This window comes from Bombyx mori, chromosome 5, assembly GCF_030269925.1.
Source record: "Bombyx mori chromosome 5, ASM3026992v2".
Lineage (NCBI taxonomy): Eukaryota > Metazoa > Arthropoda > Insecta > Lepidoptera > Bombycidae > Bombyx > Bombyx mori.
In genome coordinates this window covers 18,454,523-18,479,199 of record NC_085111.1, presented here as the reverse complement: position 1 = coordinate 18,479,199, position 24,677 = coordinate 18,454,523, and the positions used below count along the sequence as shown (strand labels likewise).

Here is a 24,677-nt window from a genome sequence, read left to right as displayed (position 1 = left end):
TTTTTAACTTTTATTGTTTTGATTTTTTACCTTAGGATCTTTGATAGGCAGATCAGCTTATTACTCATAAGCTTTTGCAAATTACAATGACGTCACTCACCATGAAACGTGAGGTGCAGTTCTCTATTTTATTGTCATTTAACCTTTTAAATTCATCTGAAAAATTTTACTTAATTTTAAGTTAATTACGAAAATTTATAAAATTTGTAAGTTTGTACTTTTAATACGGGAGTGTAAACTTTATCTGTGCTTTTCATTGTCGAAGTCTTTCGTGAACGCTTGTGAGGCTTCAATTAATAATTGAGAAAAAAATTGTTCATGCTTGGGTTTTAATTCCAATATAATTGCAACAATTAGGTACTTGTAACTTGTACATGTGTGCGGATCACGTCTTAAAGTAACTATATTTGTTATCGGTTTTTCTGAAATATCACAATAATGCATATTTATGTAATGTGAAGCACGATCAGGAGTATTCACGGTTAGCAGTGTATTAGCAATGTATTTAGGTTTTTTTATTGCTTAGCTGGGTAGACGAGCTCACAGCCCACCTGGTGTTAAGTGGTTACTGGAGCCCATAGACATCTGCAACGTAAATGCGCCACCCACCTTGAGATATAAGTTCTAAGGTCTCAAGTATAGTAATAACGGCTGCCCTACCCTTCAAACCGAAACGCATTACTGCTTCACGGCAGAAATAGGCAGGGCGGTGGTACCTACCCGTGCGGACTCTCAAGAGGTCCTTCCTACCATCAGTAAAAAAAGTTTTTAGCACATTGTTTTTAATCTGTTATAAACGATTATAGTTCAAGTCGGCCTTCCCGTTCCACACATCGGTCACTGTTTTCGTCAAGCTCGTCGAATGAAACAAAGGGCTTGACGTGCAATTTAACACACAGACAGCCTACTGAGTTGCTCGCTGGATATTCTCAGTGGGTCGCTATTCCGATCCGTGGTAGATTCAGCGAAGCACTGCTCTTGTTAGGACTAATGTTAACAATCTCACGCTGAGGCCGTGAGCGCACGTACATATCCAGTGAAGGCAGTATAACCCTATAACCCCTCAAGGTTATTGGCAGTATCAGGACAGAAAAAAGATGTGTGGTGTCGTGGGACACCGGATAGGGACGAAGTTTCTTATTATAAAAATATTAATTTTAAGTTCTATTCGAGGTATAAAGAAAATAATTATTTGGGTGTACATTTTTTATTATGATTTTTTTATTGATAAAAAAAAAACTACCTTACAAACTTATCAACTTTATTTTATTCACAATGATTTATAAAAAATATATAATAAAAATATGTTATTTTTTGTACGTTATTACAAAGTTAAGTCGTACACTGCGTGCATTACTAATAAAAATCTTACGTTACGGACGTTTTTTCCCAGTTAGGGTACCCCTCCGCATCGTCCCATAAGGAACTTCGTTCCAAAAATTAAAAAATAAAAACATGATGACAGGGCTGCTCGCTCGTATCTCGCATCACGGTCTGCGGTTCAATTCACAGCGTGACCTAATTTCGGATGATCGTGTCACGCGGCCGTGCGTATGACAAGCTGTGAATTCATCGTTGTTCAATTCGATTTGCGGTAGGCATTTTTTTAACGGGTAAATAATCGCCAATTTACTCCTTTATGAATATGTAGGCCAACGAACTGCAACATATTCATTTATAAGTAACACTGCCAAAATACTCTATTTGAGTATCTTGACTTCTAAAACGTACCAGATAGATGAAGTTTTAAATAGTAATAGATTGTATGATTAGGATCCTTCCAAATTGAATGCCTTCGAGTTTTTATCTGTGGCGTGTTTGTCATCAGAAACAATTATGAGGCAAATATCAATAAGAAACATACTGACTCGATCATCATTCATTGATCGGCAATCAAAACCAGATTGTGTGGAGTATTAACCAAGGTCATCAATCAATAGATCAACGGGGGTCAAAAATAAATAAAGTTGCTTTAAGTCGCGTGACATTTCTAAACTGTAAGAATTATTAACACGTTGTTGGAAAAAATAGGCCTCAAAGCATCATGGACTCGTAAGAGATGTTTACGTCGAGCTATCACGGACTGTTTCACGAAATCTGATCGCCATAAGCAGTAAGCGATACCTAAAGCGTTGTCACTGGACCAATCCAAAAAAATTTTTTTTTGTTTTAAATCAAGAAGTACAGAAATAGAAATATATTTTTGGGCAGACGAGCAGATTACTGTCTATTTTAAGGTAAGTAGCACAGCCAAGTCCATCCGTGCGATTCTGTAAGCGTTGTTTAACAAACTCGCACGTGAATTTGGTGTGAGTTTTCAAATTGGCATTCTGTAAATTTCATTGTAGTGCCGAATCTACACTAGCGCCCCTCGCGGGTGAATTGAACTAGCAAGCGTGAGTTTTTTTTACTAAAATGTATGAGTTGACGTTTGAAACGGCATTCTGTAGTGTAAATCACGTCGAATTTCGGCAAGAACTTCGCATCGCAAAATCATTTTATTTGTCAAATCAAAAGTTAGTGTTTTAAGTGTTTGTTGTGAGTGAGAATATACGAAAACGTTATAAACCGCTGTTAATTATTAAAAAAATACTATTAATTAACAAAATTGCACTTTAAAATAACTTTATTCTTCATCGATATTTTATGGAGCATATGTTTTTATTGAAAACATTGTTGAAAAGGCTGACGCTACGGATCAGCGTGAAATGCGTCGACAAGCCTACGAAATTCACAATTTATCACTTTTAACTTGAGATGACGACTATGTAAAAGTATAAAGAAAGTGTATAGATTGTCGAAGGATCATATGAACCAGTTAGGGTGTGAATTACACCCTTTGACGAAGACCACTAAAAGCCATTGAAAAGGACTTTCAACTCTTCTAAAGGTAGGTATTCTATGTGGTAAGATTTTGTCTATGTACAAAATAGGTACTTTAAAACATTATTAAAGTTTGCTCATTTGTTTATATCCAACTCTCCCATTATTGTAAAACAATACCACTAAACTAATCTACCAAAAATATCTTGAAAGAATACAAATTAGATTCTCTATTAACTATGTGTATTGTATAATGATTATTTCTTAGTTTCAGTTACTGTGCACCTTGTTTATTTGGGCAAATGAAGTTACCAAAAAAATCATAAAAGAAAATATAAGAACATATTTGTCCCAGATATCCCAGTGTATATCTGAGGTTGTGGAAGCTCTGAACAACCCAGCAACTATATATAAATATTTAAGATTCCCGCAGAATGCTCAAGAATGGCAAAAGTTGAAGGAAAACTGAAGAAAAAAGAAGAAGGTGGTTTAAACTAAATAAATATCTTTCTTCTTCATAAAAAAGTACCAATATTAATCTAATGCAAAATATTGCAGTTTTTGTAATAAAATTAAAATCACTTTGGTTGTTGGGTGTATTGATGGGACGTTGGTGGCCTTAAAAAGACCTGCTACCAATAAAAAATGGTTTTACTGTCACAAAGGCTATCATGCCAGAAAATGTACAATTTGTAAAGCCATTAATATTTTTCGAAATTCTGATGATATGTAATCCATAAACGAAATGTGTATTATGAACTATGTATTCAGATTGTATTCATTTCAGTTAAATTGAATTGTGTATATTGCTTTAAAGTTATTGTGAAATTTAGTATTTATATTAAATAAACTTTATTCAGTTATAAAAAAAACAAAATAAAATCTACTAAAGATTAGTCAATGACAGCAAGTAATGACCATTATAATTATTTAACATCTTTTCGGTCTTTCTGTATATGCTCAACGTTCCAACCTTACGAAACCTTTTGCTAATTTTTTTTCATTTCACCATCTAAATGGTTAGACGAGCTCACAGCCCACCTGGTGTTAAGTGGTTACTGGAGCCCTTGGACATCTACAACGTAAATGCGCCACCAACCTTGAGATATAAATTCAAAGGTCTCAGTATAGTTACAACGGCTGCGCCACCCTTCAAACCGAAACGCATTACTGCTTCAGAAATAGGCGATAATGCTATGCTAGCTAATACCTGCTAATAATGGCTAGCTAATGCTAATACGGAGAGAGATACTCCTGAAGCTTTGTAGCACCACCTTCATTCCACTGCCCATAACTCAGTGAAAAGAACAATAGTTCTGTTAGAGTAGATTCAGGTGTTTGCTGATCCATAGGGTGCCAATTTATCACCCTGATAAGGTAGCAAAAATAGCTGTTGCGTGTTGTGTTTTGCACAACATTTGCAATTGTGCAGAGCTGCCAGTTCCCATAATCTCAGACTATGAGATTACATTTACATTATGGTGGTCATGTTGAATTACTTTGTTAAATTCTACTAATTAGCTTACTTATAGTGTGAAGTAACTTCAAATATAAATTAATGATTTATAAAAATAGTTTTATTATAGTTTTATTCAATAGTTATATACAATAATTTTGAAATTTGTTTGCATCAGTAATATGTGGAAATACAGGTTTAAAATTCGTAGCTGCATATGCTAATTCCACCAACAGTTCATCCTTCTTGCAGACTGTTGACTATTTATTCCCCCATGGTTGTTTAAGTTATATATCCTGGTACTGTGTAATTTGTTGTAATTTGAGTACACTCTGCTTTTCATTGAAAAGTGGTGAAATAGCAGGTCAGGTGTTGAGGTGCTGAAAAAAATAAATTTATTTAAAAACAAGGTTAGTTAAAATACAATGTTTAGAATACATACAAGAAAAGGTTTTTATTAACAAGTAACAGCATTATGCACAAATCAATGTCCCTAATATGGTTGTTCAATGAATAGGTACTTTGACCTGAATAAACACCTAACAACCCAATCTCTTGACTAACATGAGACCTACTGTGGCTGGAGCTACTAGTAGTAGCATCACAATAAGTAGAAGTCACTTGCATTTAGTTAGGGGAGGATGACTGCAAAATAGGTGATTCTTGATGCAATGCTAAAAAGCCAATAAATATTAATTTTTAAAATGCAAGTTTTGTTTAGGTATTTATTTAAGATAATTAGGTATAACATACGTACCTGTATGTTTGGGATTGTTCCAATACTGATACATTTTCCGAGTTGGCAATAAATTCTCCTTACAATATTCTGATGATGTGGATTAGTATTTTCAATCTGTTGTAGTTCCTTAAATATAATTAAATAGGTTATGCCTAAATTTTGTTCATTTATTTTAAACGGAGTATGCAGCCTTTAGCCTACATAATGTCAGTTTAGTCAATACTCTGGAACTGCCTGCCACCCCTGTACCAATATGCACACCCTTTACCATAAATACAGTCACCTCTGCATCAATAAAAACATTCCAACAACATCAATCCAACTTGCAATACCTAAATTGTTAATGATTTGATTTATTTAATTCAATATATTTTTTTTGTTATTGGTGAATTTGAGATACAGATAAATTACCGATATTCCCTGTTAAAATAGAATATCAATAAAAACGTAGTAGATAGATTTATCATACATAAATAGATGTTAACATGTCCTAAATATCTCACCGGGAATGGATCATATCTGACAAGAGAATTTAGTTCCTATATTTTTTTAATATCCTTGTTCTCTTATTCAACATGTTGAGATACGATTAAACCTTTTGTTTCGCTAGCTTTTAATCCAAAACGTCTATCAATGCCTCTATTTGCACCAATGTCGGATGAGAAGAACGCTCGTTAAATCTGTTGGTAATATATTGAAATTTTAGATTAAAAAACAAATGGATGAACCATTGATAGCCTGAAAACTAACTTTTACTTACCTCATAATTTTTATTTAACGTTAAATTCACTCACAAAGTAACAAAAAAATTAGAAAAAGTAAAATAAAAACTTCCGACCGCTCAAGATTGTTTTGAAAACAATTAAAATTTTATTTTTTAATTCTGGTATTCGCTAGTGCACGCAAAGGAACTTAGCGTGCAGCCAGAAATTACAATTAATATCATAAATATATGACTTTTAATTTTCTTTTTAGTTAAATTAGATGTGGCTTTAACACCAAAGCTTAAATTCATAGTATTTTCTTACAGAATGCTTATAAATACAACGAAAAACTGAAACCGGTAAGCTTCGATTTACATTTGCGTGTTAACGGCTATCCCTAGTAGTAGTATAAACAAACTTCGTTGTCACTTCACTTCGCTCGAGGCAGGGTAATTAAGATTAGTGTTTACAGAATGCCAATTCAAGGTCATTCTATTTCGAATGCGAAGTGATGGAGAATTTCGTAGTGAGATGCGAGTTCTTGTTTGACTTTTAGAGAATCGCAAGGCATGTCTACTATACTTAGTCTGGCCATAAATACTGTTACAATTAAAAATAAACAAAATATTACATTTGAATTTGGAATCTGTCATTTTTATATGATTGCTCATTGAGTTTTCTCATTTTGGCGCCAATACATTGTACAATATTTTGCGATATTAAAATGGAGTGGGGTGATAAAGAGAACCGAATCGCTGTGATTGCATTACACAAAGTAGGTATGGAGCCAAATGCAATTTTTAAAACTCTCCATACGCTTGGTATTAGTAAAATGTTTGTGTACCGGGCTATTAATAGGTCCAATGAGACCTCCTCTGTTTGTGACAGAAAAAGAACTGGCCGTCCACGTAGTGTTCGTACGAAAAAGGTGGTCAAAGCAGCAAGGGAAAGAATTCGAAGAAATCTTGTTCGAAAGCAAAAGATTTTATCTCGGGAGATGAAGATACGGGAGATGAAGATACGGGGGAAGATACGGGAGATGAAGATAGGGGATGTTACGGGGTGGGATGATGGAGACTTTTTAAAAAAACACTTTTTACAGAAACTAAAAAATGTAATTTTATTATATGGAAGTACACGTTTTAGATAAGTGTCCACAACGAGGTTTCAAACCGATCTGCTTTACTGTAGTAACGGAAATGCTGACGAAACTTTTGATTTGCGTCATTACTTAGAATCGAAGTAAACAACTGAGGCTAGGTCAGCAGTTTACTTTATATTGACCATGTTGTAATCGAATATTATAACAGCACCTAGAACCATGTCGCGTATTTTAAAAGATAACTTAGGACTTGCAGCCTATAAGAGACGTACTGGTCATTTATTAACTGATAATTTAAAAGAAAATAGGGTGGTAAATTCGAAACAACTACTGAAGCGGTACGCAAAGGGAGGTCATAGAAAAAATTTGTTTACGGATGAGAAATTTTTTACAATTGAGCAACATTTTAACAAACAAAATGACCGTATTTATGCTCAAAGCTCTAAAGAAGCTTCCCAATTAGTCGACAAAGTGCAACGTGGGCACTATCCGATTTCACTGATGGTTTGGTGGGGTATTAGCTATGAAGGAGTGACTGGGCCATACTTTTGTGAAAAATGTATCAAAACATCGGCACAAGTGTATCAAGATACCATTCTTGAGAAGGTAGTGAAGCCCCTTAACAACACCATGTTCAATAATCAAGAATGGTCCTTCCAGCAAGACTCGGCGCCAGGTCATAAAGCTCGGTCTACGCAGTCTTGGTTGGAAACGAACGTTTCGGACTTCATCAGAGCTGAAGACTGGCCGTCGTCTAGTCCCGATCTTAATCCGCTGGATTATGATTTATGATCAGTTTTAGAGATTACGGCTTGCTCTAAGCGTCATGATAATTTGGAGTCCCTAAAACAATCCGTACGATTGGCAGTGAAAATTTTTCCCATGGAAAGAGTGCGTGCTTCTATTGATAACTGGCCTCAACGTTTAAAGGACTGTATTGCAGCCAAGGGAGACCACTTCGAATAAGCTTTTTATACTTTAAATTCTTTTATATTTATGTATTAAACTAACACACTGTAAAAGTAATAAATGTTATTTGCAATAGATTTTTTTTTCCGTTGTCTCAGTATTTATGGCAAGACTAGGTAGAATGATACCTTCATTATAGAATACAAATAATATTTTCACTAAATGTCAGAAGCTTGGCGGCAGTACCCATGTTGCACTACGTGGCTACATAACTTATCTAGTGTTGTAAAAAAGTATAAGTCTTATTATATTTATGGAGGTTATCGAAATAAAAAAAAATCTGTTGGGATGCAAGACCGTAAAATTGTAAAATAATCGATGCGTTTAAAATTAACTAAACTAATGCAGTTTCAAATCATTTAGAGAGATTTTATAATAAATACAATAATTTTAATTATTATTATTGAAACTCGAAGCAAATCCAATCGAAATTCTTAATAAATTATAGAATTTCCGCCTCGCGCGTCCAATGCGAGACTTAGATAAAATGTCTTTTAAAATTAGTTATTTTATTGTAATTTTCTCGTTGCTCGTGCTGAATGAAGGATATAATAATAATATAGGGATTACACCCGAGCACCTAAGACTTAAAGGCTATTTATTATGTTAGCCTTATTAAAATGCGACTCTAGCCTCATGTGTTACAAGGGAATGGCAACGGTTGTGATGTTTCTGGCCGGTAATATTTTATGGTGGACTGCGAGCTTGTCTTTGTGCGCACAAAAATGATTTGTTTTGTTGGTTTTTTTTTAAATTAATACAAGCGTTATGTAATGTAGGCGATGTGAATTCGCCGGCTGCCGAAATTATGCAGTCGTTTTTAAACTAATTTGAATAAGGAAATGTGGGAGTGCCTGGGAATCATCGTGCAGAGAATTTCAATTCGATAGACTGTCAGCATGTGTCAGAAATGGCTTCTAGAAGCCTATCTATTTATTTATTGAGGTTTTCTACTAAAGATTAATTAATAGCCGGTTTATTACATGTATACTTCCTCAATTATAAGCAAACACATGATTTACCAATTAAGAATGAAGGATGAATTGTATTGTAAGAAAGAACGTGGTATTGTCAAGTGTGATCAAAATCTAATTTAATTAAATTGATATAAAGTGTTTTTTAAATAAGGTAAGGCTTCAGAAGCGATTTTAAATCATCGTGACCTTGCTACTGATTCGGTGTGCCCTATAACCTCTGAAAGAATGTTATACATACTAGTATATTTTATTTAATATTATAATTATAACGTAATATACATAACATAGAAAATTTACAAAATGTTATTAAATCAACACGTATCAATAATAAGGATGCTTTAAACGAGATGACTTACTTCTTTCTATGGTATGAAAAAGGTTGAAGTGTATGCCTGTAGTAGGGATGAACTATACTATAGTAGTAGTATTGTAGTAGTGTAACACTGTTATATTATGTCCAAATGTTGACAGCACCTGCATTTAGAATTCTTTTGTTCTTGAATATATAAAAAAGCGTGCAACCAATAAAGCCACTCCAGTCACCGTCCTCGTCGAACCCGTCGATTGCGACGAGTGAATTAACCCATAAACACAGCTCACTGAGTTTCTCGCTGGATTTTCTCAGTGGGCCGCGTTTCCGGTCCGGTGGTAGATTCTGCGAAGCACTGCTCTTGCTACGCCCAGTGTTAGCAACACCTCCGGCTTGAGCCCCGTGAGCTCACCTACACGCAAGGAGAAGCTGAAATAGCTTCTCAAGGCTATCAGCATAGGTAGGAAAAAAAGCCGCTCATTCTGAAACCGTGCTTAATATTTGCAATAGATGTCTAGTCTACACATGTTTAAATAACTATTTATGAATGGTCATAATTCAAGTTGTTTAATAGTGCTCGATTTATACTATCGGTAAGTTTTAAATTATCATTTTGTCTGGTCTCTGTAGATTCTTGAGACTTATTGTGTATAATTAATAAATTAGTTAATTGTAGGGTTCCAATTGTCCCGTTATTCATGACTTTATTTTTGGTTGGAATACGCTCCGTGGATTGTGTTGACTTAGTACCAGACTTAGTACCGTCTAATTGTCACTTCACGCCAAGGAGCTGGAATATCCTCATTGGATCCCAGATCCCTAGGAAGCGTGGGTCAGAATCCACATTTTTTTAAATACGTATAATTCTTTATCACTATGTAATATTTCACCATCATCATTCGGTTACCTTGAATTCATTTATTCATATTTTATGTTGATTTTATATACTTTCATTTATTTATATTTTGTGTGTGTACGTGCTATATGCATTAAAGGTCTGAATTGATGCACTTATGTTTTTTTTATGGCGCCCTGGGAAACCTTATATTAAAGTTGAGTCTTATCTTCACCACTGTAACTTCAACACCGGTTGGTGTAACAGTCAATTATTCACTTTTACCCTTACAGTAGGATACACTACACCAGTAGGGCGGTATGGTGAAAGGCGGTGATGGAACAAACAAAAATTATTTCTCACAACACTCTCCATGGAACATAAAGTACCGAAGTATATCCGCAGATTCAAGCGGTTAGGTTCCAAACGACATATAATTCTTTCACTGTTCAAATCAGGTCGCATTTTATTTCATAGATCGTTTGCTCGAATTCAGTTAGTAAAACGTTACTGGCTGCTGGGGTTTATTACCGATATTATTTGTAGCCACTAAAACGGATATTGGATTTAGTTTTTTTCATAATAAATGCAATACGTTCTCTAAAACTGCAAAAGTTTTCATGAAACTAATATGCGAGCTAGAAACGAATGAAACTTTAAGCAAATAACTGTCGTGCGTTGCTCGTAAAATGCTTATTAGACGGGAACTGGGTTGAATTGCTTTGATCGCAGGCGCGGGTTCAGTCGCCTGTACAATTATAACGTTTTTCATTCTACATTCCTCTTGAAATGCGTGAATGAAGTTTTGAGAACGCAACTACGCGGAAAACATTTCAAAGTTCCACAGAAATTTTTAATGAAACGTGTGTGATGTGAGCGCGGGGGGCTAGTGCCGTTAATATCTCAGCAGGGCTGGGCGAGCTCCGACCGCGGCGAGATTACAGGGCGACGTCGCATCCCGCGGGGAGGCTGCACCGACCTTGAAACCCCTGCCCCGGTCATCTCCCGACACTTATCGACTCTTTAACCTGCCGTCAACCTCACATCTGAGGTTCGGTAACGAGCCATGAGATATTAAGTGATTATTTGAGCGTATCCTGAGGGGCAGGGCCGGTCCGGTCCGCGCACCTGCGCAGCGTGCTACGGGAGCGGGGGTGCGCGTGAGGGCGCGGGGAGCAGCGCAGGTGGGGTGGGGAGCGGCTGCGGGGTGGGGCGGCTCAGTCCCGCGCCTGGCGCTGCAAGGGCTGCACGTGTGTCGGCAGCCGTATGAGCGCGGCGGCGTGCTAGCGCAGCGAGCGCGGGTGTGGTATGCCCGCGCGGTGCCGCTATGGTGCCGATCCTGGCGGCCTTCGCGCTGCTGGCTCTGCTGCCCGGTGAGTGGCGTGCAACAGGCGACACGCGCCCCTCTTGTTTATACCATCGATTTTCCCTTGTGTTCTGAGCCGAGGTGTAGTGAGTGTATCCCGTGGGATAGCGCTGCATTAGCTGGAGCTAGACCTACTGGACAGACCGGAGATGGTGAGATGTATCGTATAGGCTCTTTTTCCAGCATGCCGACTTCAATAAATGAAGTTACTTTTGTTTTATGTTTTATACGGTTACTTCTCTCAATTCTCACATGTCGAAGCCATTTAAATCTATCTAAGAAACTATTTAAACTTTCCAACCAAATGGTCACAACCACGATAGTAAGTTTAATAAACATTCCAAATATAATCTGATTAAGGTAACAAGAGCATTTTCTAAACTTTCAAGTATAAAAACACGTGTGGGATCTCGGTTATCCTTCATGAAACATTTCGTTCATAGTAATAAAAACCTATAGAAAAAAGTCGAGATTTTACGAGGCTGCAGACGCCAGAGCGAGTCTTGCTTCGGCTCCGGTTTTATTGCTCCGGTATAAGATTGAAATTAACTAACGTATTTAGGGAGGATTGTTGCCGACTGCGCGAAATGGTGATGATTCGCTCGGAATGAGCTCTGAGACGAGGTGGGAGTTTTACGATCGAATCGAAAATATTGAAGAATCAGGGGTGTACTTAATCGCGTGTCTGGGGGTTTAGCACCTACACTTCGATTTGGTAAATTAGTTTTTTTTTAATTGCCTCTTGTATTAAATATGCTATAGGAAAACATTCAGTAGGTATCTTGATTTTCTGCAGGGTTTTAAGGATATTCACAATAATATGTATACAAAAAATCAAAAGGTTAAAAGCTAATTAAACCACAATTACATTTAAGCCTTGCGTTCAATTCAGTTATTTTACATTTCTTACGTGATCAGTATATAATATACCTATAAATACTGACTGTGATAGCGTTGTCATGTAAATTTTGAGTAAAAAAAAATTGTTATAAAAAAATCGATACTCATTCATTTGTCAAAATTCCAAAAAAGTCATAATTCTTGATATTTATATGTGTTAAAACCAGTATGCTAAATAAGTTTAGTTCAAAACATTTCACTCAGAATCGTTTAGGAGTATTTCTCTCTGTTGCTCGCCGCAGCTACCGTCGACGGTGGTGGAGTCAGCTTTCCGAGGCTTTTCTGTTCCCTTTGTCTTATATTGGACGTCTGCTGTATGTGAGGTGTGTCTTCGTTACATTAATCTTCGGTCGGTTCGGATTTCGGTCTTTTTATCCGCACCATAAAAGTTCGTAATGAACAAAAAAGAAAACAAACTTTAACAAAAGTATGAATTATGAATTATTTTACTAACTATAACTAAAATAAAATAATATCGAAACAATATCTTTAAAAAAAAAACAACACTAGTTTACTTAGAAAAATGAAACATTAAAAGAAACACTGACAAGATCTATCGTTCTACTAATCTCTCTACGTTTTTCTACTAATCTCTCTACAGTTTCTCTAATCTACGTTTATATCGCAATCTATATTTGCGTAAAGTTTTCGAGTGCTTAAAGTGCATTCACATTACTACACTTAAATGTTTTTGCAACAATTGTAAAGTAAATACTCTCAAAAGTTTTTTTTTCCAAATTAAAGACTCAAAAGTTTTTTTTCCAAATGAATTAAGGTGGAGTACTAGCAAGTCTCGATTGATGTTCCGATGGCCTCAGATAAAACAAAGGTCGCGCCTTTGTCTGGCTCGAATATAAACTCTTTGACCTTTTGACAGGAGAAGGTAGATAAAAAAATAGTTTTTTAACGTTGCTCCTTATATGTATACATCATAGACCTATATAGTAGGGACACGACATATTGTTCTATACGTACAATTGCTTATATAAATAGCATCCATTTTGAAGGCACATACATAAACATATATCTATCTCGTTCTTACTCAGCACTTTAACTCGCAGGAAAACAATATAACAGTATTTCAGTGCGTACATAAAAGGAAACATGAATATACGTAAATGTCTCCGTCTCCGTCTAATGAGGCCGAAAATCCGCCATGTTTAGCGCGCCAAATGTCATTGTCACGTCAGTTCGGCCGTCTGTTTTGGGTTGTACATTATTTATTGACTTTGATATCGATTTAATATGATTGCTTATATAAAATTTCTTATTTTATCATGCTTAAAACATACAAAAATAATAATTAAAACATATTTTATAGGATCTCAAGAAAGTCGATGCCCCAAAACTATTATCTATATATATTTAAATTCATTATGGAGCCCTCATCCGAAAAATCGGAAACCATTTTTCGGTCGGAATCTATTGATCATGACACTAATCATAAATACCTCTTTAAAATATGTCATCAAAACATATTTAGACATTCTGTTTAGATATTTCGGGAAAAAGGCTACCGACAAAATCTCTTCGGAACTATTTAAATAAAATAGTTTTATTCCGCAGTGAGTAAAACACTATTGTCAACTCGTTAAATATTTAATAATTAAGTTAATTTAGAGAGGAAGTCACAAGGAATGACGTTTGTAATTTTATTAACGAATAAATGTTCTGTAGGTGTTTTTTTTTTCACGCGGTCCCTTGATAAGTTTAAAATTTGAATCACTCTCAAGCGAAAGTGATTCAAATGGTGCGGCGCACCTTCCTTGGGGTGCGCTGCGGTAGTATGTTACGGACTTTAGAGTCAGCAAAACAATTAAAATAGATTGTAATAGTCTAAGAAAAACACGTACTCAAAATACGATAACATTTAGCATGCTAGAAATGGGCTGATGGCTTTGAACTACGCCATATCTTTATGTTTTGCGACAAACGACAACTTTATAAAATCAGTGTAGCAACTTTTAAAAATCATCATATCGTTTACTTGGCAAATTCGAAGGACGAACTCGTCTTAGATTTCACATAATATCTAAATCACATCATCTTTGCACATAACAATATACCTACTTACTTCCCATTAAAGTATAAATTCTACAAATAAATAATACTCAACAATACTTAAAATAAAATGAGCCAAGAACGTTTATCGATAAAACCTGATAACATTGAAATCTTTTGTACAGCACTAAAGCCGCCATGTTTTGTGGCCAGATGACGTCACACTGGCACGAAATTTTGGTTGACGTTTCATTTCCATAGGTTTCCTACTTCATTGGTATACATAACATTAAAATGTCTACAGATTGAACTACGTAGCAGATGCTACGTTTAGGATAAGCTTTAAGATAAGGATTCCGATTTTTTTATATTTTAAATTAATTTTTAGTTTTAGGTTATCTACGTAGAGAAATACTTGAAAGTATGTTTGAATGGTAACATTATATAGTTTTTCGAAAAATCATTAGTCTTTAAATTCAGATTTTACCATATTTTATTATGCCGACCTTTGTGGAACTTATTCTAGTATCATCATGACAGCTGAATGAATGTTGATTTTCGTTGTCGCATTTTAAACGCCATAAACCTAAGAGATAGATAGATGTGTATTATCTATGCCATAGACAACCATAGATTGTATGGTTGTCGCGAAGCAGTCGCGCTCTTTCGTTTGTGGGCGGAAGAGGCGCTGTACAATACAGTAGACAATTAATTTTTACAATAAAAAAAAACATGGCCGATCACTCAGAATATATAATTTGACCCTGATATCCTTTATAATTCAATAACTACGGGTAAGCAGCTGAAATGAAACCATTGTCCATGCGTCCACTTAAATACGTTAGCACTCGTGAGTGTATCTCTCTTTTTTTTTTCTTACCTAGATGATTAGTCTTGAGAGAATATTTCAGCGTAACCTTAACTAGTCGGTGAGCTCACGGAGCTCAAACCTGACGTCGTTGCTAACACTAACCCTAGCAAGAACCGTGTTTCGTAGAATCTACCAATGAATCGGAAACGCGACCCACTGAGAAGATCCGGCGAGAAACTCAGTGGGCTTGCATTTCCCATTACGTACACTAGATGAGATTTCAGACAGAAAACACGTAGCACACATTCGGCACAAAACGATCATGCCCAGTGCTACGAACAAGCGTAGAGCATGCGCCAGTTTATAAAAGCATGCAACAGCCGGAAACGGATCAGGCGATAACACGCATAATGCTACGCGCGTTATGCTCTACGCGGCGGCGTCGTCTCGCATGACAATTATTCCGAAATTCAGTTACGTGAGACGCGAACAGACACTCTACGAGCGTGCTACGAATACGCTACGATAACCCGATTAATACATGAATTATTAAATAGTTCCATAAAATTAATATTCTATTGGTGGTAGGACCTCTTGTGAGTCCGCGCGGGTGGGTACCACCACTCTGCCTATTTCTGCGGTGAAGCAGTAATGTGTTTCGGTTTGAAGGGTGGGGCAGCCGTTATAACTATACTTGAGACCTTAGAAATTATGTCTCAAGATGGGTGGCGCATCTACGTTATGGATGCCTATGGGCTCCAGTAACCACTTAACACCAGGTGGGCTGTGAGCTCGTCCACTCATCTAAGCAATATAAAAAAATCATAATATTAAATTAGCTTATTATTCCATATAATTGACTGTTTAATTCATTACGAAAAAACGACATTTCCAGTACTTTACAATGATTATTTTCACTAAACGAGATCATTGTCCGAGTCCTTATCAGCGAGAAAAAGCCCCAGAAAAAGTTTAACTAATTTAGTACAGTTTTTGTCGTTTCACTGGAGAATATTAAGATGTGGTCCCAATTCAATTGTCCGTACAAAGTTAATTGACGCTCCCCGGGGATTGCTTAAACGGACTCATTTATGTTTTATCTTTGTTTTTATGTGAGTATTATTATTGTATTGTTATAATAACTAGAGGTCCCGCAGTAGTCGAAATTCGACTATAATTAATTGGAATTGTAAGTTTGTACACTATTATGATTGTATTTTATACTTCTATAATCACAAATTTCGCCAAGACTACACTATAAAAATATTAACAAAGACAAACAATATTTACTCTATTCTCAATTGGACAACAGACGTCAAGAACAAAAGTTTGACAATAAATAGTATGCATGCGTGTGTGCGTCAAATACATGGTATGTAGTGTGTGTAATGTTTTCTTTATTGATTTAATATATCTTTTATGCATTATTTTAAAAAAATATTAGCATTGTGCACTTCTCTATATTCTCTATAAGTGTGGAAAATTTCATAGTCCTCCGTCCGCGCAATATTCGTAAAAAGGGATACAAAGTTTTTACTTCACGTATTAAATATATAGATTACGTTAAATGGTCGCTTTGTTACTTTACAGTCATCACAGCTGGTGCTTGTATGAGCCAATTTTGCATTCATTTTCATAGAAAGGGTTTGTCAGTTTTTTTGCCTAAAATTCAGTAGTTGACTAATTTCTTTTCTATTAAGAGCAGAAGATATAGTGGAGAACATATAGTTTCATGAAGGTTTTGAGATATAAGTGCTCAAATATAGGTGAAATTTCAGAGTATGTCTTGTCATACTATAAAAAACGTTGTGCTACATATAGACTATGAATTTTACGTATTTGGCAAGTAAAATTTTTGAATTTCTATATCACAGAACAGATTTGATGTTCGGTTGCGTTTATCGTTAAGAGATAACAAGAAAACGATTAGTAATTAATCAAATTGTAGTTTTTTATTTATTTTTCTTATAGCCCCTAGCGCAGGTGGCTCCTGCGTGTTTCTTACGAACCAGTTGTGGGGTTCGATACTGTGCACTTACTAGGTATACCGTTGTTTTTCAGTTTTTGGATAAAATAAATGGAAATAAGATTTATCTCTAAAGATTTCAATGTTTTGAGGAAGTTTTCGAGATAATTCCTTCATTTTTACCATCGCCCCTCCCGCCACGAGAGCAGAGTTCATACTATTTGGACTCGCTGTCTTTACATAGTAGACAGCGGTTTTTTTTTCTACCACTTACCGTCTGGCTCTGAAATGAATTCCACGGTGTTTCCCGAGCATCCTGAAATTTTCTTCATCAAACGTGGCTTGAAGAAAGACTTGAGCTGTAGGTGGCGTCTTCGCATTGCTAGCATTGTTGATGTCCATGAGCGACGGCGAACACTTACTAAATAGATAGGCAGGACCTACTTAGAAACTTACGCTCGTATTCACAAACTATTTTTGCTAAGAAGTAACTAACTTCCTGTATTAAAAATCAACAATTCAGCAATTAGATTAGTAAGAAAACTTACTGTTCAGCTTTTTTTTATTGCTTGGATGGGTGGACTAGCTCACAGCCCACCTGGTGTTAAGTGGTTACTGGAGCCCATAGACATCTACAACGTAAATGCGTCACACACCTTGAGATATGAGTTCTAAGGTCTCAGTATAGTTACAGCGGATGCCCCACTTTTCAAACCGAAACGCATTACTGCTTCACGGCAGAAATAGGCTGGGTGGTGGTACTTAACCGTGCAGGATCGCAAGAGGTCCTACCACCAGTAATCAGCTAATTTTAAGTGGTTATAAGGGTCCACAGCCATACCAAAGTGTCCACCTTAAGAAATGAGGTGCATTACAGATGCAAATATTGTGGACTTGCCAATTAATTCGTCAGTAAAAAGGTAGAGAAGAAAAGCTAATGATACCATAGATGAGTTGATGGACGGAATTAGCAGCAGCTACCGGACCTTTGACTCAGAAAATCAAAGCTAGAGACCGCTTTATGTGGAACGTTTATTTATAGCTTATTTTATCAATTTCAAATCCGATGACTAGCCGTCGTAATCACAAAACTGTAAAGTATTCAAAAAGTCTAAAAATTAAAAAAAAAATAGGCAATGGCGATTTATCCCTACAGTTTTAAATGTTATCGTGTTTTTTAAAGAACTGTATGTGACACTGGAAAGAAGAAAATAGGTGCGTGCAGTTTTTTTATATTTATAGATAATTTTCAGGATATTAGGCTATTATTATATTGTCATCAATCTTTGATACGTGTTGGAAACTTAAGGTTTGTCGGAAAAGCCACAATTATTAACACCATCGTCAGACATCGTAGGGGCGAATAGGGCGATCGAGCTAAGAGAAATATTGAGTACACCTATCACGTTTGTTGTCTTAGAACAATTTAGAAATCTTCTTTTGACGTTAGTAAACGAAAACGAATGACAGTTCTTAGGACGGAGGCACCGCTCTTCAAGAAGGCTGGTTAGTATGTGTGATGGCGTCTACGCGCCTCCATCGGCTAGGCTCTGTCGTAGCACGAAATTAGCCGAGTTCCGACGATACCGCGATCGTGCTGCCATCTCTCGGGAATCGTGCTGCGTTTCGTTTAGCTTCCAAACTAATGACCGTCTCCGACAAGTTAATAGGCCGGGTTGAAGTCGGTGGGTAAAACTTACACTTAAGGATTCTGTTACGGACCCAGGTACAGGTAAGTTTAATAAAGAAGTCGTGTTCAAACGATACGATGATTACCGTTATTTTTTTATTTTGTATCCGTAATCCCGCAATCAGTCTCAAAGGGTTTTCCTCGTGTCCGGTCCGCTGTGATTTATCATCGCGCTCCGAATACAGAGGCGGCTGGTTCAACGCCATTACACACGTCACACGATATTCGGTTGATAAATAGTTTTACAGCTGCGTTCGCTGTAATAAAAGTATCCGAGTCTTTTGAGAACTTTTGTAAAGTAATGTTCTTTTTACTTGCTGTTTGACCATCTGTATATTTCTTATTGCCTTGGTACACAGCCCACCAAGGTCATCAGCAATGCCTGAGTCGTAGGTAAGCGGTTGCTGAATGCTGAATTCTTGTCGCGTACTAGTTTTGTGCTAATATTCCGAATGATCGTTACCACATGGGCGACGCCATGCGCGTTCTGGTCTCCATCCAGTTTGATAACCACCAGGTGAGCCCTGGGTTTTTCAAACCGCCCAACAAGGAGTACTTGGTAGATTTTTCGAATTTCGCGAGCTGTAGGTATAATTAAAACTACTCTCTACTACCATTTTGCTTCGCGTTTGTTATTTCTGACACTTCGATTACAATACATGGTGCTACGCGCTGGGGTTCGGGGTATTTGCACTAAGAACAATTAAAACACTTCACTAACACTTTAAAATTCTCAATTCGCTTCTTCCGCTTCGCTTCAGGTGATCCGTTTGCTGTTTCGCTTCGAGTAGTTCCGATAACTAATTGACTGCGTGCCGTCTCTGTAACGCTTTTATAGTCGAGACGAAATCGCTAGAATTGTCGAGAATATTCCACAAAAGTCTAGTATTGTGTGTTTCCTCTATCTGACAATAGATGGCGCTGTACTTCTCGAGCGTTCTAGATGCTACTAGATCCTTCGATATTCATTCGCGATATTCATTCGACTATTCGGTAATAGATGGCGTTTCTCTTACCGGCGTAACAATAGTTACGTGTTCACGGACGACTAAGGTATTATTTGTTGATATTTGAATATCGTGCGTAAAATGACGTTACCGATTCACAGTAGACTCGATCTTGGTGTTTATTCGCATATTTACAAATTTTATTCATGTGATTATAGTTGTGTGAATCAAGCTATTTATTTATTTATTTAGACACACCGATTTAATTTATTAATTAATTTAATTATTTAGCTATGAAGAGATATTGATTGGCTTTAATTCTGCCTCTCCCGTCATTTGAAATTAGTGATAATTCTTGTAGAGTTTTTTTCGTCTGTTTAATTTCAGACATCTGATAGACTATGGTGTACCTTAACTAAACTAAAACCGTAATGTCTATAAAGCAATAGCGTCTAAGAATACTTTTAGATAAGAATAGATCTTTGCAATGTTTAAATTTCATGTAAAAAAGCATAAATATTTTTGAGTAAAACCTGGAAAAACTATTGTATTTTATTCAGTTTTCGCGAATCATGGACATAGTTAAAACAACTACGGTTTATTCTGTAATAATAATTAATTATAAATTATCTAACAGTTTATCACCCGCTTCGCTCATATCGCGAAGATGAAAACCAGAGTCAAAGAAATTGTCAGACTGACAATTTTCAGCCTCACACAGGTGAAGTTAAACGTAAAAACAATAGAAATAATCTATACTAATATTATAAAGGGGATGGATTTGTTTGTTTGTTTGTTTCGAATAGGCTCCGAAACTACTGAGCCGATTTGAAAAATTCTTCCACTGCTTAGGAGCAACAGTATCCCCGAGTGACATAGGCTATAATCTATTTTGAAAAAAATTAGGGATCTTTACTAAAACTCCAATAATGTAACCCAAGGTGTAAAAAATTACCTAAAATATTCTTTACATTGCGTGTCCTGCGATAACTATTGATGATAGAATAAAATAATGTACTACGACTTTGTAGAACTGATTATTGATTACAAAAAGTGTCGCGACAGCATATGTCTAACTATTGTAGTTATACGGCAATAAGTCTTTTTTTATTGAAAAAATAAAACAACGTCAAATATCGTTGAAAATTTTGTTAAAGACCCGAGCGGAGCCGGAGCGGGCCGCTAGTACAGAATAAAATTGTAGACAGTAGTTGGTTGGCATCACAAAAACTGTAAAGCGTTTGAATCGTCGGAAATAATATGGACATAGTAAAAAACGCGAGATTTAGCCGTAAAAGTAATTATTTTATTATACAAAAAAATTAATTACTATTTTACAGAATTTACAAATGTAATCTGTCATTTCGCGGGATTTGCAAACCGCGCCAGTTATTCCGCCATTACGCTCAACAGACCACAGTATATAAAACATTGACGGAAGTAGTTGAATCTCTGACAATGCTACGCCTCTATGCTTTTAATGTTTAATTAAAATTGCAATGTACTTATAGAACTACATGTTGTTTGTATTTAAATTTCAGTGGGTTTCGACGTACCTCGTACTTATCGATGTTCGGTTAAAAGACAAAGCTATTAGGAAACTCGTATTTAACATGAATTACGATTCGAATATACAACCTGTTTGTTACATTACTTTAAATGTCTATTTTATTAGTGAATTGAATAAGGTTTTTTCTCAGCGTTGTTATAGACAAAGGGATCCGAACAAAAAGAAAATACCAAAATGTTTATGACATAATTAATTGTCATTTTTTTTAATCTAAATTTATTTCATAAAAAATTTTGTTGTTTGGTATTTTTCGGACTCAGCTAAATTATAATATTTTTTTTTCTGTTGTCGACCGAGGAGACTGCCTTAGATTATTAAGTGAGTGTAATCAAGTATTGTGTTCAATAAAATAACAAAGCGCTTTTATAGAGTATTGACTGAAGTTGTTGCTCTTATCGTTTCAGTGGGAAAGTTTGAGTAGTAAGCTGACTAGGCAGAGGGTGGCTAGATTTGTCTACTCTTAATATCATAGGCGTTGTCTTCTTCAATACCGTTTACCGGGAATGCTCTATGACTAAAAATCGTTATAAAAATTCTTTAAATAATGTAAGTTATAAAATTAAATAATTGCTTTCTAGAGAAGATAACCATCATACTGCTTAGAGTTGTTTGGATCTACATCTACTACACTAATACAACGATAAAGAATCGAGTCAGGTAGCAATTACTTACTTAACAGAATAATAAATTGGAATCGCGGCCAAATGCTATAAAGAGCAACAGAACGTTTAAATTATATTAGTAACATAGACAATAATCAAGTTTTGTCTGAAAACCGCAAATTAACTGCATAACCAAATCAAACTCGGCCGAGCTTATTTATTTTGTGGCTGATTTTGTCGGAGCTGCGGCCTGGAGTTAATTGGTATTGACGCAGATTTATGTTTTGTTCCGTTAGTGGCTTTTCGGTTGAATCCCTTTACAAAATATAAAACAAAAAAAATAAATGTTCGATGACAAAGCATTTTTCTCGAACCTTCAAATGATGTTACGCCATTTTTGAATGTCACCACGGTTTAGTTGAAAAATGGCGCCAATTTCGTTCCAAGATGACGTATTGTGAGGCATGATCGGTTTTTTTTGCGGACAAAACGGCCATTACAGAGATATGTTTTCTAATAAAGTATGACAAATGTCTTAGATGTAATGGTGTAGTAAGGAGAACAAATTTGGGATCCATTTTTTTGTTGTTCATACTAGCGAGGGCTGTTCCAAGAATTTTCTAATTTAACCGACATATTTTAATTATACGTATAAGGGAGGTATCAAATTTACAACATTAACGAATTGACATGTCATTCGAGGCCAAAAGAGGCGACATGCTAAATTTAAAACCCAATCTAATATATAATATACACAAAAATTAGAATTTACCATGCATTGTGAGCGGTAGGCTCTGCCCTGGCTTTGCTGAAGTCCATGGGCGATGGTAACCACTCACCATGAGGTGGGCCGTATGCTCGTCTGCCTACAAGGGCAATAAAAAAAAATTGATGTGGAAATAGTTCGAATAATTATTAAATTATAGATTTAATTTCTATTTTAAATAATAGTAGTGTTTTAGATTTAGAATCTTCTGATGTATTGCGTTTACTATTACATTTTGTTATTGTCATTTTATTTTGTAAATCAAGAGCGCGCAATATGAAATATGCTTTAACCGCTTGAAAAAGCGATATGATAAAATAGACCTTCTAATAATTCAGGGGAGCACTGATTCAATCGTTCAATCATTCAACTTTTGACACATCGAGTGATATACGTTAGAACGGATGGAAAGAATTTTATCGGGAAATAAGATTAATAGCGTGAGACTTATTTAAATGTCCCACAGACGCAACCTACTGGGTTTCTCGCCGGATCTTCTCAGTGGGTCGCGATTCTGATCCGGTGGTAGATTCAGCGAAGCACAGCTCTTGCTAAGCCAAGTGTTGGCACCCCCTCTCAGGCTGAGCCCCACAAGCTCGTCTGTCAGCCCGGTGTAGCTGAAATAGCCCCTTGAAGCTACCGGCGATTAGGTAGGAAGAAAATATTCAGAGATGCTAAGCCTAACACTTAAAATTCACGATGATAATTTTGAAATTTGTTCGTTCTTTTTATTTTCTTCATGCTTCTTTCGATAAATAACAAGGAATGAAATCATGTTTCAGTAAAATAGTCGGAACTTACTGAGATTTTAGTTCCAAAAATGGAAGAATCCGAGATACCACATAAAGCGACTTTGACTTACCCACACTTGTTTACTTCCACATATGCTAAACGGTTAGTCAGCCATTCTTATTAAGCGTTTTGACCTTAAAAAACCATTCAATTAACAAAATAATACAGTTCATGCCGTTCTTCGTTTTCGTTTTCCTAAAAGCTATAGGTTCATAAAATTAAGTAAAGAAGTAGACACTGGTTAGCTTCATACTCAGATTTCGACGAACAACATCTCAGACACGTACGACCACGAAAACTAAAGCATTAGAAACGTCTGGCACAATATAATGACAATAAAAACGTGATATCAAACGGTCGAGTTGTTTAAATTATGAAAAACCGAAGAAAATACTATACGGGCGCCATATTTCTTCTATAAATTTCGAGAACATTGTTATAAATCATGGAACCTTTTAATTATCACTTCCAGGACCCAGTTTCAAGTTCCGTAAGGCTTTAATGTAAGGGATTATTATTTCACTCAAGTATCTATTCCAAACTTTGTATTGGAAGGCTCCATTATCTTCAAGTTATTGATGGCCCATCAGTTTTGGGTTTAGCTATCAATTCGACCTATATATTTCGATCCCTTTTGGACTGTCAACCCGGATCAATGAGTAAGGAGTTCATTTTTGAAATGTACCATATGCCCGTCACTGGATTTGAACCGAGGCTTGCCGAGAGCATATTTATGTATACTAATTATCATGTTACGGTGGTGGTATTTTATGTGAGGTTTTCACTACATTTTCAATATATCAAAACATGTTCTGTATTCTTAAAAACGCAAATATTAAATTTTTTTTTTAAGACACGTAGAAAACAAGATGTGCTTTTTTCGACTGAAATTGTCAAACAGTGGCTAAAGAGCTTCAACAAAATTCATCCCTCTGAAATGAAAGCATAAATTTCGCAATTGCCTCATAGCACAAAATTTTCAACATTGAACTGGCTACTTCATAGTAGTTCATAGCATGTATCTACATTGTTAATGTCACGGGGAATTGTTGCCTCTGTAAAGCTTACCTTGAGATGTTATTCTACTATCTTCCTTTCTTTGGGCTGCGGTGGCAACCCTCCCGCCTTATTTCCTGAGTTGTCAGTCTCAGATCTACCATTCCAAAGGAGCATTGATGTCGGAGAGGGCATCAATCGTAAAATATAAGTCATAAAAAACTTTAATATGAAACAAGTGAATTTCGATTATTATATCCAGCTTTTGTGCTTATATTATTATTAACATTTGCTTATAAATAAAAATAATTAAATTTCTAGAATAGATATACAAATATGCGCTTTTACTCGTATG

At 35.9% G+C, this 24,677-nt stretch overlaps 1 protein-coding gene and 2 long non-coding RNA genes across 13 annotated transcripts in view; 2 read left to right on the top strand and 1 right to left on the bottom strand.

The window, feature by feature from the left end:
• Window positions 1-1,888: 1,888 nt before the first annotated feature.
• Window positions 1,889-4,395, top strand: LOC119628563 (uncharacterized). Its single transcript, XR_005244736.2, has 2 exons — window positions 1,889-2,890; window positions 3,092-4,395. It is a non-coding gene; the product is annotated as an uncharacterized LOC119628563 (long non-coding RNA).
• Window positions 4,379-6,178, bottom strand: LOC119628562 (uncharacterized). The gene is made up of 5 exons (XR_005244735.2): window positions 5,779-6,178; window positions 5,522-5,698; window positions 5,037-5,144; window positions 4,819-4,953; window positions 4,379-4,659 (listed from the first exon to the last, which is right to left on the bottom strand). It is a non-coding gene; the product is annotated as an uncharacterized LOC119628562 (long non-coding RNA).
• A 4,941-nt stretch (window positions 6,179-11,119) lies between these two features.
• The window catches only part of nAChRa6 (nicotinic acetylcholine receptor subunit alpha 6), a 96,247-nt gene continuing 82,689 nt past the window's right edge, over window positions 11,120-24,677 (top strand). For 5 of the 11 annotated variants that reach the window (XM_062668406.1, XM_021346420.3, XM_021346425.3 and 2 more), the window contains exon 1: window positions 11,120-11,288. In XM_062668406.1, the coding sequence (XP_062524390.1) occupies window positions 11,243-11,288 (46 nt within the window). In that variant the 5' untranslated portion in view covers window positions 11,120-11,242. 11 annotated transcript variants of the gene reach the window in all.